Genomic DNA, 18,573 nt, shown 5'->3' on the forward strand with positions numbered 1-18,573 from the left:
ATGCTTCTGGCTGTTGCGTCGATTTGGCGACAGATTTTGTATAGCTCAGTGCAGGGTATGCTGCTTGCAAAGTCGGGACAAAACAACTCGCCCCGTCCAAGGCTCCCCTTTCCGTTGTCATGCAGCTCTCGGGACAATGCCGGCAAAACCCACAACAGCAACGAATTTTGATCATCGTCGCGTATTGCCAAACCTCCCAACTTTAACCGTACAATTCGTTCCCATTGTCAACGGCACCTATACTTTGCCAACTGACACAGATCGATATGGGGGCCCGCACCGTGTCGCCCGGAGGGGCTCTCCTCCGGTCGTCCCGGATGTTTGCTCTTCCGAAGCCCCTGCGCGATCCGCCTGCTACTCCCGGCGAGAACTGGTCTCCCACGGCTACCCAGAGCTATCCCCGGCACCAATCTATCACCTCGCCTTTTGCTTCGCGCGAGAAGGGTGATTGGGGCCTGAAGCGTCCTCTGCCTCTCAAGCAGACCATGGCCACCACAACCCCTCTCGTCCGCATCAAGCAGCTCGACACGGTCGAGAAAATCACCGACTACGCCTCGGCTGCCGATCACTCTCTGTCTCTGGAGAAGTTTGGCGAGATGCGCATCGCTCTCAGCATACCCCAACCCGAAGAGGGCATCCATAGGTCCAGGGATTCGGCGGCTGGTCAGCTCAAGTCCGTCTTTGAGGAAGACATGGACTTTACCACAATCGATGAAGAGAAGGCAGACGACAAGCGCTGGAAGTTCCGTGGCCCCTGGCTGGCCCGCATGTCCGAAGGCGAATTCATCAAGTTCCTCGACAAGAGCGTGCGCCCCAAGCGTGCCGAGTTTAGGGTACTTCTAAGGCAGAAGCTTGCCGAGGAGCTGACGGTCAAGCAAAACACAGACGCCCGGGACGCCGGTCTCCCCACGCCGCCCAAGATCGAGCCGCACCAGATCGCGTCCGATCAGTTCACGCAGTACCTGCGGTCGCTACGCAATGACCGAGTAACTCTTTACGACCTCGTCTCCAAATTCCTCGATCTCGCCCCTCTTGGCAAGCCCATTGGCTTTGCTCAGACGGGCATCTTCTTCTACGACAACAAGAAGACGACCGAGAGCCCCTATGGCAAGTCAGGTCCACCGCCCAGCCACCCCTCTGCTGGTATTAGCTACCTGCGCACCAACGCCGTCATGGACAACCACCCTGTATACGGGCCTCAGGCACACCGCTCGCCTGTGCTCTCCAGGATCATCCACCCTAGGCTGGGCGCCAGCCCTGCCAAGGTCGGTATCGGTGGGTTCGTTGCTGGTGTCCCCGTCGGCGACAATGACTTCAACATCCGTCCCATCCGTGGCCGAGGCGCATCCCGCAAGCCCCTCAACGGTATCTCCCATCTGGACATTACTAGCTTCGGTGGCGCCAAGGCCTACGTCGAGCCCTACACAGCCACCGTCGACCCCGATGGCAAGGTCGTGATCAAGGTGCGCGAGACCGGTGCCGAGGCCCAGCTCATTGCCAAGGAGGCACTGGGACAGTCCAAGATCTACAACAACTCTCCTCTTAAGCGCACCATATCCCCGCAAAAGGAGCAGCAGGACGCCGGCGAGGCGAGGGGATCCCAGCGCCTGCAGCGTGTGACGGATGAGGTCCTGAACGACTCGTCGACTCCGGAGAAGGATATTGTGAGCAGTTCCAGCAGCTACGGGCTGGACCCGCCTGAGAAGTCTTGATGCCTCAAAGCATTCAATCAAAGAAACGAAGTATAGAGGCGGACCTCCACTTCGTTCTATCTGCTGTCTTTTGTTAGAGTACCAGCGGAATATTTGTATCCTATGTACCTGTATAATAGATATGGAGAAGTATTTCATTCAAGGCTTTGAGCTTATTGAGTACATCTACTTGGCTCACGAAGCCAATCATTTCTGTGCAGTTGGCAGCTTAGTAACAATGCTATTCGTACCAGCCCGAGGGGTCGCTGAGAATCCCCACTGCACGTGATACAGCACGTGCCAATTCACCCAGCCCTAACATGTAATTCTTGTGTGCTAATGCAGCCCCATCAAGCAATCCACCAAATTTTGGCAGCTCTGGAATTTCACCAAGCGACTCTTTCAATACACCCTCTTTCTGTCAACGTCCATCCTCAACTAATCGCCAGACAAATACCGCCAAAATGGGTCGCGTCCGCACCAAGACTGTCAAGAGGTCCGCTAAGGTCATCATTGAGCGCTACTACCCCAGGCTCACTCTCGACTTCGAGACCAACAAGCGCATCTGCGATGAGATCGCCATCATTGCCTCCAAGCGCCTCCGCAACAAGGTCAGCACAGCCCAAAGACCTCCGCCCCTCTATGCATAGCGATTCGCTCGTGGACCCATGTAAAAGAGAAATAAGGAACAGCCCAAGGCAGGAAATATTAACAATTGCGTGTTTACAGATTGCCGGCTACACCACCCACCTGATGCGCCGTATCCAGGCCGGTCCTGTCCGCGGTATCTCCTTCAAGCTCCAGGAGGAGGAGCGTGAGCGCAAGGACCAGTACGTCCCTGAGATCTCCGCTCTCGACTTCGCCCAGCTCTCCGATGAGGGCCGCCTGGACGTCGACTTCGAGACCCGTGACCTGCTCAAGCACCTCGGCGTATGTTTCACCCCCCTGACCTCTTTACCTCGTCAGATATTAGGAAGAAAATCAAGGGAGAGAAACTAACAATAGCTTTTCAACAGTTCGACAACATTGCCATCAACCCCCAGCCTATCACCCAGAACCAGGCTCCCGAGCGTGGTGGTCGTCGCTTCGCCCCCCGCTAAACGACCGAACGATGACGATGAAAACGAAATAAAGAAAGAAAAAAAATATATCCACAAACAAAAGCGGATCCGGCGATCGCAAAACAATTTTTTGGGGGGCTGTCTGGCACGTTACCACGGGTTCCTTTTTTCCTTGTTTTTTTTTATCGAGCTACATGGCGTCTTAGGACGGTAGTGACTGTATAGATCTAAAAAAAAGATCATTGAACCCCCACAAGGTGTCGTTGACTCTCTGGACTTGTCCCTAGTGGACAATTCGGAGACGATACTTGATCGCCAATACTCGCCTCCCTCCCCTCGAGGCTCTATAGCCCTTGTTTCCTTCTTGCCACGTCGTGAAATCGTCCTCGTGTGTGCTTTGCACATATCCTACTGATGACTATTTTCATTACTGACTGAGAGGGCAGTAAATGGTTTTTTTTCATTTTAAGGATGGGATTCGCCTGTCCTTGACGTAGAGACGAGCCCTGGTGTAGCAAGTTCAATAAGTCGCAGCGGTGCCGTATATTCGTATATTCATCATTGTCCTCCACAAAGTTGTACCCTGCTTGGGCTGCGAACAACCTACGGTACCTGTTCCGTGAAAGTTCTCGACCTGTCCCCCGTCTTGGGCTTGTAGTTATCCACCATGAGATGGCTATCCTGGTCAAACTCGTCTGCAGCAGTCTCGGTTGGAGGCCGGATATTTTTCTTTTCTCGCAAGGCAACCTTGAAGGTTGGCTTCGCCGACTGACTATCTCCACGTTCCAAGGCGAGGGCAGCGCTGTCCTTGGCAGCCTGGCGCTGGTCGTTGAGCTGCATCTCGCCCACCCTGCGGGCGGTCCGATCGACCTCGGACTCGTTGGGGTCGTTGCTGCTTTCAAAGAGGTCGATCTCGATGTCTGGGATGCCGGCCCTCTCCCAGGCGGCCGTCTCGTTGAGTTGGACTTTGACGTAGAGTGCGCGCCGAGCGCACCGCTGCGAGCACCACATCTCGATGTCACGGCGGCGGACAATCTGGTTCGAGGCCGAGATGGTCCACTCGCCACCGGGGCCGCTCTTGCGCCTGGGTCGGCCGCATAGCGTGTAGCCGCACAGGCCGTTGACGTTGCGCTCCTCGATGAGGTCGTCGTAGTCGGAGGGCTGGAAGAGGCGAACATGGGCCTTGAAGTCGGCGACGTCGCGGGGGTCGGGGTTGGCTGGGTCCGTCGTGTGTTGGGGGTACTCGGACAGGAGGATGAGATCGTCAAGGATGCTGGCCTCCATGTCTTTGCGCTGCTGAAGGATGCGGGCGTGCTCAATGGCGACCTGGCGGGCGTCGGGGCGGCGTGGGCTCGGCGTCGTCGAGGCCAGCGACTTGAGGATGCTCCTTGATCCTGGTAGGTTGTCCATGGCGTGGGAGAGGGCTGATTGCTGTCTGTATTTACAGAAGGCTATTGATGTCTGTATCAAAGTTATGCAAAGGTCAAGATTTTGCTGTGGGATGATGCAAAGGGAGCTCGACTTTTGCCGTGGATCTAGTAGGTTTTTTTTTTTCCCTCCCAGAGTCAAAGTTGGATGGATCGTGCACTATCCCTGACGCTTTTACTAAGTGTCAGTCGCTGTTACTAGTGGAGGTTACAGCACCCGCGAGGCCGGTCATGACGTCGCCTACTGATACCTGCCAACAGGCCCGGATCAGCTGTTGGCCATGCTGATCTTTTTTTTTTTTTTTTGCCTTATTATGCTGATGAGGACCGTCCGTAATAGACTGTGCAGAGTATGACTATATTACTCGTACTCAATGTACAACGTACACGGGCCACGGCACCGGAAAACAAGCCCACGTTGCGCAATGGTTGGCGTATGATAGATTCATTGCCCGATACGCCCAGCCACGCGGCGAGGAGGAAAGAAAACCACAGTCAAATTCGGGGCTTCGGAGCTTTGGAAGGCTGTGGCGGTTGGCAACAGATCATGTTACTCGGGGATGAGCTTGTAAAGGAGGGTGGGCTCGGAAATGCATGTGAGACGTTAGATATTCCAGGATGGAAATATCACATTGAACGATACCAGGTGGCAAGGAGGCTGAGCAGCTACGCGGGCAGCTAAGCAGTTAATAGCCGGTGGTAGGTACCAGCAACGACTCAAGAGGCAGAACGGTCGGTTACATGCGTCTGGTCTGGCATGGCGAAACATGATTTCCCCTCCTTGGTTCTGTGGAGAGGCTTTGTAGTTTCACGTCGTAGGATCTGTTTCGTGCCTATTTATTCTCTTGAGTGGATATCAACCATACCAAATATATTCGTAGGTTCACGCGGAAGGTTACGTCGTGGAGCTGTTGGGATATTAAGGACGGTGCCATAGTGATGTTGATGTTATGACGTTTGCGGGGAGGGGGAGAGGATGATGTACTCGTGCGTAGCGGTACGACGTTGAATGCTACTATCCTATCAATACCGCTCGGCGGTCACTCGCAGAAGAATTATATATTTTGTCTCCCATGTTACTGATTGATGGGCCTGAATGTTCCATTATCACTGCATGGTGGTGGTGGCTGCCATACATTCCTACCAATGGCCTTCTCTTAGTATAATAATATCAATAGTATCCGTATTATTATGTAGGTGTTGCCTGCCATTAGGGATACCGTAAAAATGTATCCTCCGTAACGTAACGGTGCTCTTCTTCGTAACGGCGACGGGCAATCCGTCCGTACACGTCTGCCGAGCACCTTTCCGCCTGGAGAGCAGGTAGGTGTCCGAGACTTGGGGGCTGCAGTGCATGGTGGGAGCGTTAGAGAAAGACTGTAGCGGTTTTAATAGCGCAGCTACCGCTAAACTCCACTCCATCCCTCAGCGTATCTTCCCACTCTTCCCACTGGCAAGGTGCCGTCTATCCATCGCTGACGTAGACAGAAGCAGAGCCGTCGATCCGCCTAAACCGTCTTGGCCTCGGTTTGCCTTCCACACAGCCTCTTACTCCATCTTTTCGTTCGCCTGCTCCAACTCTTGCCGTCTTCTACTGACTTTCCTCTCTTTTTTTTTTGGTCCCTTCTTCTTCCTCTTCTCCTTCATGTACGAGACCTACCGTGGGGGAAGACGCTTCTATGAAAAATACCTAATTTCTTCCTCTCACACAGACAGGCCGACAACATAGAAAAGGAGCTTTGACCTCTCTCCTACCCCCCCCCTCCACAGTACATAGCAGGGGCTCCCAGGAGCTGACACAGCATTGCCCCACACTCTCACCTCCCGCCTGCTGTCTCTTGCCTCTTGCGTCTGGCGTCTCCATCTTGTCTTGCTGCTCCTCCATCGACCGACCTTGACTGTCTGGCCCTTGTTCTAGATCTTGCACCGACACTGCCAGCCACTTTCGGAACGAATCCGCCACCGACCGGAGAACAAGTCGAAAGTGGGGAGTGAAGTAGAAAAAGACAGGAGAGGTGTTATCACCCGGCCTCTTGCACACCGACTGCAGCAGCTCTCAGCTTGCCCTGTGCGCGCGCGTGTGTGTGTGTGTGTGTGTGTGGCGCTTAACATCGACGAGTCAACCTCCCCGCACTCAGCATGACTGGCCTCTTCCGCGTCAAGGCCCTCTACGAGTACTCCTCGCCTCATGAGGATGATCTCACATTTTCAGAGGGCCAGGTCATCACTGTTACCGAAGCCGACGAGGAAGATTGGTATACGGGCGAATTTATCGACGACGACGGCGTCAAGAGGGACGGCCTCTTTCCCCGCAACTATGTCGACAAGATAGAACCCGTCGCGCCCCCTCGTCCTGCTCGCCACCGTCCGAAAAAGGACGACGTTAGACAGCCTGCTGTTGAGCAATATACTGCGCCCTCCGAGCCAGAGCCCACTCCCGTCCAGGAGGAGCCCGCACCTGAGCCGGCACCAGTACCTGCGCCCGAGCCTGAGGAGGAACCCGAGGACGAGGAGCCGGCTGCCAGTCCCCCGCCCCCTCAGCCTGCACCGGTCCCTATTCCGGTCGCTTCCGCTGCAAAGCCTGCGGCGCAAACATCTGCGCCTCCGGTTGCTGCCACCAAGGCTAGCGAGCCTAGAGCTACCAGCCCGCCGCCCGTGTCTGAGAAACCAAGTGGCAATTCATTCAAGGACCGTATTGCTGCCTTCAACAAGACCACCGCCCCGCCAATCGCCCCCTTCAAGCCCAGCGGCCTCAACGCTGGTGGTGGTGGTGGTGCCGGCTTCATCAAGAAGCCCTTTGTTGCGCCCCCGCCTAGCCGAAATGCTTACGTTCCGCCCCCGCAGAAAGCTCCCGTCGCCAAGATCTACAAGCGTGAGGAAGACCCAGAAATCAAGACCAAGGAGCAGGAGGACCAAGAGCAGGCTGAAAGGGCCGGCCTCGTCCCCAGCGAGTCTGCCGAGGGTGCCGAGGATGAGGACCAGCCCAAGCCCACCACCCTCAAGGAGCGCATCGCCCTGCTCCAGAAGCAGCAGAGGGAGCAGGCCATGCGCCACGCCGATCCGGGAGCCAAAAAAGAGAAGCCCAAGAAACCGCCCAAGAAGCCTAGCGATGCCGCTCCCCCCCCTGCCCATGCCCCGGCAGAGGAAATCGTCGAAGAACACGACGCTGCTAGCGAGGTGCATGATACTCCGCCCCCGCCTGTCCCTGTACGGAGATCTACCGAAGAAGCCCGGCCAAGGACCTCGGCCGACGACGGCAGCGCCGTCTCCCGCCCCCCTCCGTCTCACAGGCGCAAGTCGTCCAGGGGCCAAACCCTCGAGACCCTTCACGACGGCAACGATGCCGACATGTCAGGCGCTGGCGACACTACAGAGGGACAGGACGACACGACAGAGCGCGAGGACGATGACGACCAGCCTCCCCGTCAAGCCCCCCAGATCCCTCTGCCTATCCCCGGCGCTGCCCCCCCCCCTATCGCTTCGCGACAGCCAGAGGCCGAGGACCAGGCCGAGAAGACTGCCAGCCAAGGGGAGGATGACGACGCTGAAGAGGAGGAGGACGACGACGTCGACCCCGAGGTGAAGCGCAAGGAAGAGCTCAGAGCTCGCATGGCCAAGATGAGTGGCGGCATGGGATTCCACGGCATGTTTGGCGTCCCCGTCCCGGGCGCTGGTGCACCGTCGAAGAAGAAGGCGCCCAAGCCTGAGGCAGCGCCTGTACAGGAGGAAGAAGCGGAGGAGCCGACTGCCCGGGCCCCTCAACCTATCCCAGCCATGATGGCCTTGCCGGGCATGGGCGGGCCCAGGAAGTCTTCCGAGGACGCTGGCAGGAGGTCTGAGGACTCCGTAGCTTCTCAGCATTCGGCGGCATCCCCCGCCACCCGTGCCCCTCCGCCTCCGATCCCCTCTCGCGGGGCCGACCAAGATGACTCCGACCAAGAGGAGGACGAAGATGACGAGACGACGCCTGCTCTCACTCCTGCCCCTAGTAGTGGTATGTCACGCAACCCCCACCACCCCACCACCCCCCTTCAAGATGTAGATTCTGACTCGTGGTCCTGTTGCGTTTAGCGCTCCACCCCCTGCCGGTGCCACCCACTGCTACCAGACCACCTCCGCCACCTGTTCCTTCCGAGTGTAAGCTATATTTGTGCGATAACGATATGGGGTGCCCAGGACTGCTCGTCGCTGACTTGAGATTGTAGCGCGACCGCCGCCGCCTCCGGTTCCGGGCAATGTCCAGTCTCCGACAGAGGGCTCCGCCTCGGACTATGATGAGCCTACGGACAATGCCAGGGACGATGTAACCGACAAGGTTACCCCAGAGGCTCCCCCGCCCCCTGGGCTCCCCCCAACGCTGCCCATCTCGACGCAGACGGCCGATATCCCACTCCGATCCCCACCTATGTCTCCCGTCGCTACCGAGGGCTCGCCGCTGTCTCCGACTAGCAAGCGCAGCAGCCGAGTGCCACCTCCGATTCCCGGAAGCGCCCCGGCACCACCTCCGGCCTCGACGAGGCCCCCTCCTCCCCCGCCGCCCGGACCTGGCGGTCTCAGCCGGCAGTCGACGTCTGACGCTCAGCCGCGAGGTGTCGAGTTGCCCCCGAGACCGCCTCAGGCCGGTGAGGAGAACGATAGCCAGGCGTCTGAATACGAGGGAGACTACGACACGGACATTGCATCGTACGTCCCCCACAAGGATGCACTCAAGGGTCACGCGCGCGCATCTAGCCTCGAGGAAGCCTTGCCGCTTTCCCCGGCAGACGTGCCCCCTTCGGCACCGCCCCCCGTTCCCTCGGCAGCGGCCCCGCGGGCAGTCCCTCCGCCAATCCCGTCGCAGCCCCCGCCGGAGTCGAGGCGGCGATCGGTCGACTTTCCTCGGTCGACCCGGCCGCCTCCGCCCCCAGCTTCCAACCCGATCTCGCCGGCGGTGGGGCAGGACGATTACGACCCGTACAACTACGCCGCACCTGGGCAGAAGACTACACGTATCGACGAGGAGGGCGAGCTGCCCTCGGTGCCCAGCTCGCCTCAGGCCGAACGCAGAGCAGTGCCCGCGGCGCCCACCAGCCGTGGCCGACCGTCGCTCGAGATGGGTCGGCTGAGCATGAGCAACAGGCGGTCGGTGGACATGGCACGCCCCGGTGTCGACTCGAGCTTCATCGCCGAGGACATTGACCTCGGGGTGCAGAGCGGCTGGTGGAAACAGGCCAACCAGGTGCCGCCGGCACTTCAGGGCAGGCGGGACGTGTTCTACGAATGCGACGATGCGACGACGACCAACCAAGGATCGAAGACGGAGATCACGCGAGAGATCTGGGTCCTGTTCCAGGACTACTCGCAGACCATCATCACGGTGCGGTACGACCCGTACGATGCGTCGGATGCGGAGCTCGAGCAGCGCCACGAGCCACCTCCCAGGAGCCTCCGCCAGGACCAGATGGAGGACTTTTACGAGCGCTTCGGGCGCCCCATCTCGGAGGCGGCGGCGGCCAAGAAGGATACGGTAGTGGGCGACGGAACGCCCATGGGCCTAGTGCTGGAGCTCCTCCGGCCGTTCCGGGACGCTCTCAAGCCGGTAGGCACCCGGGCCTTTGGTGCCCTGGTCTACTCCAACATGGGCAACGCGTCGACGCAGCAGCACGACGTGATCCGAGCGGGAGACATCATCTCGATCCGCAACGCGCGCTTCCAGGGCAAGCACGGGCCGATGCACGCCAAGTACTCTGCCGAAGTCGGCAAGCCGGATCATGTGGCGGTGGTGGCAGAGTGGGACGGGACGAAGAAGAAGGTCAGGGCGTGGGAGCAGGGGAGGGAGAGCAAGAAGGTCAAGCAGGAGAGCTTCAAGCTCGACGACCTGCGCAGCGGAGAGGTCAAGATATGGCGCGTCATGCCGAGGAGCTGGGTCGGGTGGAACAGCCTGGCCTAGTGGTGCCGGGCCAGAAGCAGAGGTTCCCTACCGGTAGGAATGGAACGGGACGGATCGTATAGTGATTGATGAATTATTATTTTATCTATGTCTCTCATGTCCCTCTCTAGTCGTTTCGTGTCGTCTTTTCATTTTTAGGTCCTTTTCTTTTTTCCCCCCCATATAGTTCCTTTTTTTTTTTTTACTCAAATTTTTTTTCCCTCGCAGTCTTCTTTCTATCAACTGATTTTGAGAGATCTGCACCCTGTGATTGCCTGTATCTGTAGATCTGGTCAAGGGGAAAGAAAGATGGGCGACGTATGGGGAGGTTGTTGAGTCCCGATACAGCGAAGCGGTTGTGGTAATTATTCTCTACCCTGTACGAGGCGACTCTGTTCATAGAGGTACAGGCTAAGTTGTGTGTGCTATCAATACAAGGACACGTCATTGAGGAGACGATCCAGACAGGCACAGCAAGGGGTTTGATGGATGCCGAGCGTTGAACAAGCCACGACTCGGCATGAAGAAGATAGTCTGGCATCCTCGTACTCGGCACATGGCATTGAAGGAAACGACAGGTGCGGAGCATATGCTGGCTGCATTGAAGACACTGTACACCAAGGCGGCATAAGGAATCATCACACGTGCAGATCAATCATCAGTACGGGGATCACATGCATAGAAACCGTTTCCAAGTCGGTACACGTACGAGTAAGTTGCTACCGCGATGCTTCCCTCTCCCTCTTCGGTCCACGAGTATGCAATCTGTAGGTAACAGCATCTTGTAGGCTGTACGAGATATCATGACGGATCATTACCTGGTATCGATATATTACGTTGCGTGTGGGGGCCAGAGATGAGACAGTTTGAAGGCAGGGGGGTGCCTCATGAGAACGCCCTGACCAGCGTGGAGGCTATGTTAGGGCAAAGCTTTATAGGGCAGACCGTCTTCCCTGTACTAGATCCGTATCGCTCCGTACAGAGTTGAGTAGACATTCCGGACCCGCTCTCATGTACGGGCACATGGCATGATACTCCGTCGGGTAAGGGTCGTTCTCGTATTAATTGCTGTAAGGGTCGTGCGGTGCGGTTTGCGGTTGGGTGTTCGTTCCTGCTTCACGGCCCGGTCGCATAAAGGGTCGGCCTTGCACCGCCGCAACGCTGGGAATGAATTCGACGATTCCGGCTACCGAGCAGGGCTCAGGAACATTCGTATTGATCATTTACCATTGATGATCCATCAATGCAGACTTGCGCAAGATAAGGTCATAGGGGACCCTCTCATCGGCAAGGTCGTTTCGACGCAAACTATCGACACGGACATGATACCACCGCTCTACTATATGATTATACGTGATAATAATACATCATAACACCTGTTACTATTACTATATAACACCCCCGGGCTCGACACATATTAACTATTATGGTCTATCAACTTGCTACGGTCCGGCGTAAATGATAATATATGAGTAACTTGTATGGAGTAAAGGGAGTACCAGGCTCTACCCGTTCGGCGTAATGATACAACCGTATTACAGAGTAAAAAAAGCCAGGTTGTATCAAGATGACATGCTGTCCGTCTTTGAAGGATTGTAGGATTCGCCAATTGCCCGTCTCAAAGGGGAAGACTCCAATCCGACCCCTGCTCCTTCATCCCCCACCTTTCTCTACAGGTAAATAGGTAAATTTCTCGTAACTTGTAACTCATAGGACGGCTGAGACGACCGCCAGGATTCGCACGAGTATGCAGTAATATGTACACAGACACACAGACACAGTCACACACCGTCACACAGACACAGAGAAAGAGAGAGRSRKRKRGRSGGRGGGGGGGGGGGGGGGGGGGGGGGSGGSGYCTCCWKGAYASAKATASTCTGTCCAGTTACAGTCCTACGAGACTTCTGACTATTGGGCCATCATGCAGATCTCCTCCCCCCCATAACCCTAACCACCCTGTTCTGTTCTGAAAGGCATATTCCGAGCCGTGCGTGTCATTCCACGAGGTCTACGGCTTATGGCTTGTTCTGCACGGGCAGCAGTGATAACATGTACGGAGTAAGCAGCCCGGACGGGGCCCCTGGAATCCACTCGCCCGCGATGCACAGAGCGACAGCCGGAGAGGGATGGATTCCTTCGGCGTCCCCTGAACTGCCAGTCTTGGACTTGGACTTGGACACGTCCAGGGCTCTGGAGGAGTAGAGCTGAGTTGCGTATATATATGTGTCCACGGACCGTCGCTGTCGTCGAACGATGGTTCTTGTGGAGATGTAAGCAACTCATTCTTTTTGGGCTTCATTCGTTCTTTTTGGCTGCTTCTTCTGCTTTGCAAGCTGATTATTGCTTGACGGTCATTCATTCATACCGACTCTCCATCGAGAAAAAATCACACACTCTTTTCTTCACTGTCGTTCTCTCTTCTTGAAGAACACTCATTCATTCGTTCATTCCATCACTCCATCTTCCCACGACGATGCCCTCGCTAGCAAACATCCTGGCCGGTGCCCTGGCCTTGACCGGAGCTGCCAACGCCCGGGTCTTTCATCAGCATGGTGCCCGTCACGCCAGCCTACACGAGAGCCGAGCCAACCTCGTGTCTCTGAACGGCAGCAGCAGCAGCAACAGCAGCAGCAGCAGCAGCAGCAGCGGTGGCAGGAACGGTGGCGCTCACATCAGCGGAGGTGCCGTCCTCTACTCGTCTTCGTCGCAGAACTCCAACCCCATGGACGTTCTGGTCCCCGTGCGTCCGCAGTCGGCCAGCATCCAGGTGGCCGGGGTGTCGTCGGACGAGACGAGGCTGGGCATGCACAGCGACCGTCACCTGCGATGGCAAGGCCAGCACGGCACGGTGGCGGACCTGCACGTCCGCATGACGGCGGACAATGAGACGCTGGTGGACCTGGAAGATATCGACGACCTGATCGAGAGCATCAGCTGCCCGCCGCAGAACTCGACGCGCGTGGGCAACATCACCATCAGCTTCAAGGCCAAGGAGGACTTCAACAGCGCGGCCGACGTGTGGGACTGGGTCAACCGGGAGGACGACCACCACTTCGTCCTCCTGGCCGGCAAGGGCGACTGCGGCTGGAACGCGGACCGGGTGCTCTTCGACGTGCAGAGCATCCGGTACGACAACGAGGCCGAGGAGGCCACGCTGCAGGCGCGCCACGTCACCTGGAAGGAGGCCATCCACACCTTTGACCTGACCATCGGGCAGCAGCAGGCCCTGTCCGCGGGCTCCGACCAGGCCAAGGACGCCGCGCTGTCCACGCGCGCCTCGACCGAGTTCTCCATCCCGCTCGACGCCGACCTCACCGGCAGCGACCTGAGCTTCTCGTACTACGACGACGTCAACGTCAGGGGCGTGTGCGCCAACTGCACGGCCTCGGGGTCGTTCTACATCCAGGCCTCCTTCAGCATGTCGTGGTTCTCCCTCGACGAGGCCTGGGTCTCCGTCAGCACCCCGGGCGTCAGCGTCGTCGCCATCACGAACCTCACCATCGACGGCTCCCTCACCGAGGCCATGTCCCAGACCCTGCCGCTCTTCAGCGCCGCCCCCGCGGGTATCGACATCCCCGGCCTCGTCACCATCGGCCCCACCGTCTCCATCAACCTCAACGCCGACCTCGGCCCCGTCACCGGCACCGTCAGCGTCACCATGGGCGGCACCGCCAGCATCCCGGCCTCCCAGGCCACCATGGACTTCCTCAACCAGGACAACACCGGTTCCAGCGGTTGGACCGTCGACGCGCAGGCTGTGCCGCTCGAGGTCGAGGCTCAGGTCGAGGCTTCCGCCTCCATCTCCCTCGCCCCGGCTCTAGGCCTCGAGGCCAGTGTTTTCGGTAATTCTACGACCCTCTCCACCCTACCGCTTTCAAGTCCCCCTCCCCCCCGGCAGGGAAGGGGGAGACGAAAGGAAGGTCTGACTGACAGATCAATGCAGACTACGGCTTCCTCGGAGAGCTCTCCCTCAACGTCCCCACCCTCAAGGCAGCTATTGCCGTTCAGGCTTGTGAGTCCTCCGCAAAACATACAAAACATACACCTTGCAACTTCGATCGCTGACAATACCCCCTCCCCCCCCCCTTACACAGCCTCCACTTGCAGCGTCTGCGACGGCCAGTACAGCAGTGGCATTGACGGCAAAGTCACCTTGTCCACCAGCGTAGTCCTCGACATCAAGCAGAAGAATGGCGACTTCTACGACACACTCTGGACCCGGACCCTCTTTGTAAGTTATGCCCCCGACGGAAGTCCCTCTCTCTCTCTCTCTCTCGCTCGAAACAATGCCACTTTCGGATGATTAGGTTGCTGATATATCACGGTTCAGGAATACATCTGGCCTGCTCTCGTCGGATTCTGCGAGCCCCTCGGCCCTCAACTGCTGAGCTGTGGCGCCGGCAGTGCGGCGCCCCCTACGAATGGAACGTGGGTCGGCAGCGACGGAACTTATGCTGTCCGTGCCCGTCGGTTCTAATCCTTGAGTCGAGATGTTTGTTTCCGACGTCTGTAGTCGTCTTGTTTCATGAAGCCCAATCTTTGCGTATATATTTTTCGTATATATTAATGAAGTTGTCGTATATCTATATTTCTGAGGAACTGCTTCATTCTCCGTCAATGCGTACAAGTCATAGAGTCAAGACAAGGGGTTTTTTTTTTTCTTTTGCTTCTTTTTCTCCCCAAAACTAGAAAAAGGAACAAGACAGTAGAGAGTGCAGCACGTCAAAGAGAGGAGGCAGGTAATATAATATACGACAGTGAAGCAATTACCAAGGCAGTAAGTAATCAAAGGGGGGGGCAAGAGAAACGATAAAGAAAGGATAGAGAAGAGCCACATCTTAACAGCTCTCAAGAGGAGGCAAGCCCTCCCAGGTCACCTCTCGATCACGATAGGTCTTCTTGACAAACTGCAGAAACATGTCGACATCAGCGGCGTTGGAGGCAACTCCAAAGGAGACGCGCAGGGCACCGATGAAGGGCTGGTCGAGCGTCTTGACGATGCTGTCGAAGGAGAGGCCCCTGGTCTCCGAGAGGCGGAGGATGGCGTCACGTCCGATGCCCAGGGCCGTCTCTCCGGCGCCGGGGTTGCAGAAGCAGCCTGTCCTGATGGAGATGTTGACGGCGGCGGACTCGGGGCCGACGATGCGCTGGTCGACGACGCGACCGGCGGCGTCGACGAGGTTGAAAGCTACGGTGCCGCCGCGGTCGACGGTGTCGACGGGGCCGTAGACGACGGCCATGGGCGAGCCGTCCGAGTGTCGGAGAGCGCGGAGACGATCGAGGAACCAGCCGGTCAGGCAGCGGACGCGGGTGGCCAGGACGTCGAGCCCGACCTCGCGGTCGAGCCAGTCGATGCCGTAGTGCACGTCGGCCAGGGACAGGAAGTTGGGGGTGCCGTCCTCGAAGGCGGCCTCGTCGGCGGCCGGCTCGACCCACTGGACGCCGACGGTGGCGGCGCGCACGGTGCCGCCGGAGAACCAGGGGCGGTCCAGGCCGGCCAGCGAGTCGCGGCGGGCAATCAGGCAGCCGACCCCGGTAGGGAAGCCGAACAGCTTGTACCAGCTCACGGTGGCGTAGTCCGGCTTGACGACGGACAGGTCCAGACGCGCGGTGGTGACGTAGGCGGCCGCGTCGAGGAGGACGTCGTAGCCCTGATCCTGGGCCATCCTGACCCACGAGAGCGGGTGGCGGACGCCGGAGAAGTTGCTCTGGGCAGGGTAGGCGAAGAGCTTTCTGGCGGGTGACGTCTTGCTCCTGCTCCCTCTCCCGCTCCGGTTCATCTTCCTGCTCAGGAGAGGGAAGCATGAGAAGTTGACTTTCTTGAAAGGAGAAGAGGAAGAGGATAGAGCGGCAGCCACGGCACCGGTGTCGGTGCGCAGGTCAACCGGGTCGGCTGGGACGTAGACGGTGGGGGCGCGGGCCTTTGCGGCGAAGCACCTGAGTCCGTTGATGGAGTTGTGGTTGTCGGCCGTGAGGACGAGCCGCGAGCCGCGCGTGAAGGGGTAGGCCTCGCCGACGAGGCGGGCGGCGCCGGTAGCGTTGGCGGTGAAGATGACCGAGTACTCTCCGGGGTCGGCGTTGAAGAAGCGGAGGACGCGGGACCTCGCCTCGGCCATGGCGTCGTTGGACACGGCGCTCGACGGGCTGGCCGAGTGGGGGTTGCCGGCTATCAGGCTGGTGAGGCGGTCGGCGTGGGACCTCACCTGGCTGGCGGCCGCGAGCCCGGCGCCTGCGTAGTCAAGGTAGACGTGGGACTGACGGTCGAGGTAGGAGTAGTCCGTGTCCCGGATGGTATCCAGCCTAGAGGTGGTCTCATAGTCCGGGTACGACGCCGCGATGCTGGACGGGAAAGGGGAGGAGGACAGGGTCATGATGGATGGAAAGATTCCGAGAGAGAGAGAGAAGGGCAGATGGGCAATAGAGAGCTTCGGTCTCGAAGGGTTTGAAGAAGATGGGACGGAGAATGAACCATACAGAGAGACGGATGATGGCGTCTTTCGACTGGAGGCCACGCCGAACCCCCTCTCCCCCCCCCCAACTTTATATCATATAACATCCTCATATGACCTCCTTCCCTATCTCTGCCTTGTCCACTCCTGCGGTTCAGTCCTATGATGGGAACTGTATGTCCGAAAGGGTAAAGTAGAGATAAAATAAATGTAAATATAAATATAAATATAAAAAAAGACTAGGGTGCTGTGTGAGTGTGCGTGAGTGTAGGTGCATCCCAGGTTGAATACAATACTGTGTGATCTCAATAGGCGACCAATGGGATAACACGGTGGTGTAGTAAGAGATCCACAATGCGGCCGCCGCCCGGAGGTGGGGGGGGGGGACCCAAGATGCGGCCATGAATAGGAAAGGAAGAGAGATGAATCAGTAAGTACAATACGAAAGGAAGGGGATAGAAAGACATTCTCTGCGAGTAGTGTAGAGCTGCCCCCTTTCTATCTTCATCTTCGTAGTCTGTAACTAGCTGGTCATCGTCATCACGAGTAATTAATCGGTAGAGAGAGAGAGAGAGAGAGAGAGAGAGAGAGGAGGGGGTTTGGGGTTGGGGTTACGATACAACAACAATAACCACAACAATAACCACAACCACAACTGCAACCGCAACTGCAACCGCAACTGCAACAGCAACAGCAACAGCAACAGCAAACCCAACCCAACCCCAACCCCAACCCCCCACACGACACGCGCACACACACACACACACACACACACACACACCCCGATACGCACACGCCACCTCTTCTTTCATTCAACCCCATTTTCTTAGTATTGTTTTCCCGGAAGACGTAACCCCGTACCTGTATTTATTGATTAGTCCGCGCAGCCCATCTTTCCTCCTCTTTTCGGTCAATGCCATCTCGCCCCCCTCTCTGACTGGGGGGGGAGGGGGTTTCCTGTCGGCTTCGGGTTCCGTCATACTTCCTCTTTCGGTCCGGACCATCGCTCTTCAGCTGGCAACTCGTCGATCTTGGCCATCTTCCCATCATCGGCTCTTTGCAGAGGTTGCCAGGTCAGGATTACTATGCAAGATGATGATGAATCAACGAAGAAATATTGGGGGAGGGGACGGGAAAGAAGATGGGGGGAAAGAAAAAGAGAGAGAGAGAGAGGAAGAGAAGAGAGAATATTTTATTATTATATTTTTATTATAATATTATTATTATTATATTTCTATTGGTATATTTATTATTATTATTATTATTATTATATATATATATATACAAGGATGGAGAAGAAGAAGAAAACAGACCAAAAGGGTGTGGTTAGACTGTCAATTGGATGCATTTCTCATCATGTATGTCTTGCAAGTTGGCTGCATAGCTGTGATCTATTGACACCGCAGACTCGAGGCTGACAGGGACTCGGCAACCTGTTCCTTTCTGACCTATCTGTCACACGGGATCCTCGGGTTTAAGCATGGGATGAGATGAGATGAGACGATGCATGTGTGTGTGTACGCATCTCTCTCTCTCCATCTCTCTCTCTCTCCATCTCTCTCTCTCTCCCTCTGCTGTGATGCTACTGCATGTCCGATGCATGTTTACTATATATCATTACATGTAGACGGTTCCTGCCCCAGTGCTTACCCAGGTAAGACACGACGGATTATCCGGGGGGATGACCAATGTGCCTGACATAAGCAGAGACAGATGGCGAGGAGAGAGAGGGAGGGAGAGTCTGCTGATGCAGTAGAGTCTCGCGCGCACACGAGTTTGCAGAGTAATACGGAGTATTGCAGGAAGAAGAAGGAGAAGAGGAAATATGAAGGAGAAAGATGTTGTCATGTGTGACGGCCGTTCTTTTCTTTTTTCTTGTGCTTGTCCGTGTATCCCTCCCTCTCTCTCTCTGTGTGTGTGTGCGTGTGTGACTATCGACCGCGTATTACTTATTACTACCTAACCTACCTTACCTACCACTCATCTACGGTGTTTCTTATATTCTCTTGATATTCTTCTTTGGGCGGGGGGGGGGGG

At 56.9% G+C, this 18,573-nt stretch overlaps 6 protein-coding genes across 6 annotated transcripts; 4 read left to right on the forward strand and 2 right to left on the reverse strand.

Moving 5' to 3' along the window:
• Positions 1–266: 266 nt before the first annotated feature.
• GMORB2_6515 (Mitochondrial ribosomal protein subunit) lies at positions 267–1,712 on the forward strand (the record flags this gene model as incomplete). The annotated part of the gene is made up of 1 exon (XM_035468485.1): positions 267–1,712. The coding sequence occupies one exon, from the start codon at positions 267–269 to the stop codon at positions 1,710–1,712; it is 1,446 nt and encodes a 481-aa protein (XP_035321619.1).
• Positions 1,713–2,155: 443 nt separating this feature from the next.
• Positions 2,156–2,791, forward strand: GMORB2_6516 (small subunit ribosomal protein S17e; the record flags this gene model as incomplete). The annotated part of the gene is made up of 3 exons (XM_035468486.1): positions 2,156–2,302; positions 2,421–2,621; positions 2,708–2,791. The coding sequence occupies 3 exons, from the start codon at positions 2,156–2,158 to the stop codon at positions 2,789–2,791; spliced, it is 432 nt and encodes a 143-aa protein (XP_035321620.1).
• Positions 2,792–3,355: 564 nt separating this feature from the next.
• On the reverse strand, positions 3,356–4,162 carry GMORB2_6517 (uncharacterized protein; the record flags this gene model as incomplete). The annotated part of the gene is made up of 1 exon (XM_035468487.1): positions 3,356–4,162. The coding sequence occupies one exon, from the start codon at positions 4,160–4,162 to the stop codon at positions 3,356–3,358; it is 807 nt and encodes a 268-aa protein (XP_035321621.1).
• A 2,156-nt stretch (positions 4,163–6,318) lies between these two features.
• On the forward strand, positions 6,319–10,108 carry GMORB2_6518 (myosin tail region-interacting protein MTI1; the record flags this gene model as incomplete). The annotated part of the gene is made up of 3 exons (XM_035468488.1): positions 6,319–8,173; positions 8,251–8,316; positions 8,385–10,108. The coding sequence occupies 3 exons, from the start codon at positions 6,319–6,321 to the stop codon at positions 10,106–10,108; spliced, it is 3,645 nt and encodes a 1,214-aa protein (XP_035321622.1).
• A 2,452-nt stretch (positions 10,109–12,560) lies between these two features.
• GMORB2_6519 (Lipase (class 3)) lies at positions 12,561–14,564 on the forward strand (the record flags this gene model as incomplete). Its single annotated transcript, XM_035468489.1, has 5 exons — positions 12,561–12,639; positions 12,769–13,929; positions 14,031–14,099; positions 14,182–14,318; positions 14,418–14,564. 5 exons carry the CDS (start codon positions 12,561–12,563, stop codon positions 14,562–14,564), a joined length of 1,593 nt encoding a protein of 530 aa, XP_035321623.1.
• A 361-nt stretch (positions 14,565–14,925) lies between these two features.
• GMORB2_6520 (molybdenum cofactor sulfurtransferase) lies at positions 14,926–16,458 on the reverse strand (the record flags this gene model as incomplete). The annotated part of the gene is made up of 1 exon (XM_035468490.1): positions 14,926–16,458. One exon carries the CDS (start codon positions 16,456–16,458, stop codon positions 14,926–14,928), a length of 1,533 nt encoding a protein of 510 aa, XP_035321624.1.
• Positions 16,459–18,573: the final 2,115 nt, after the last annotated feature.

Source organism: Geosmithia morbida (genome assembly GCF_012550715.1).
Source record: "Geosmithia morbida isolate 1262 chromosome Unknown scaffold_6, whole genome shotgun sequence".
Taxonomy (NCBI): Eukaryota; Fungi; Ascomycota; class Sordariomycetes; order Hypocreales; family Bionectriaceae; genus Geosmithia; species Geosmithia morbida.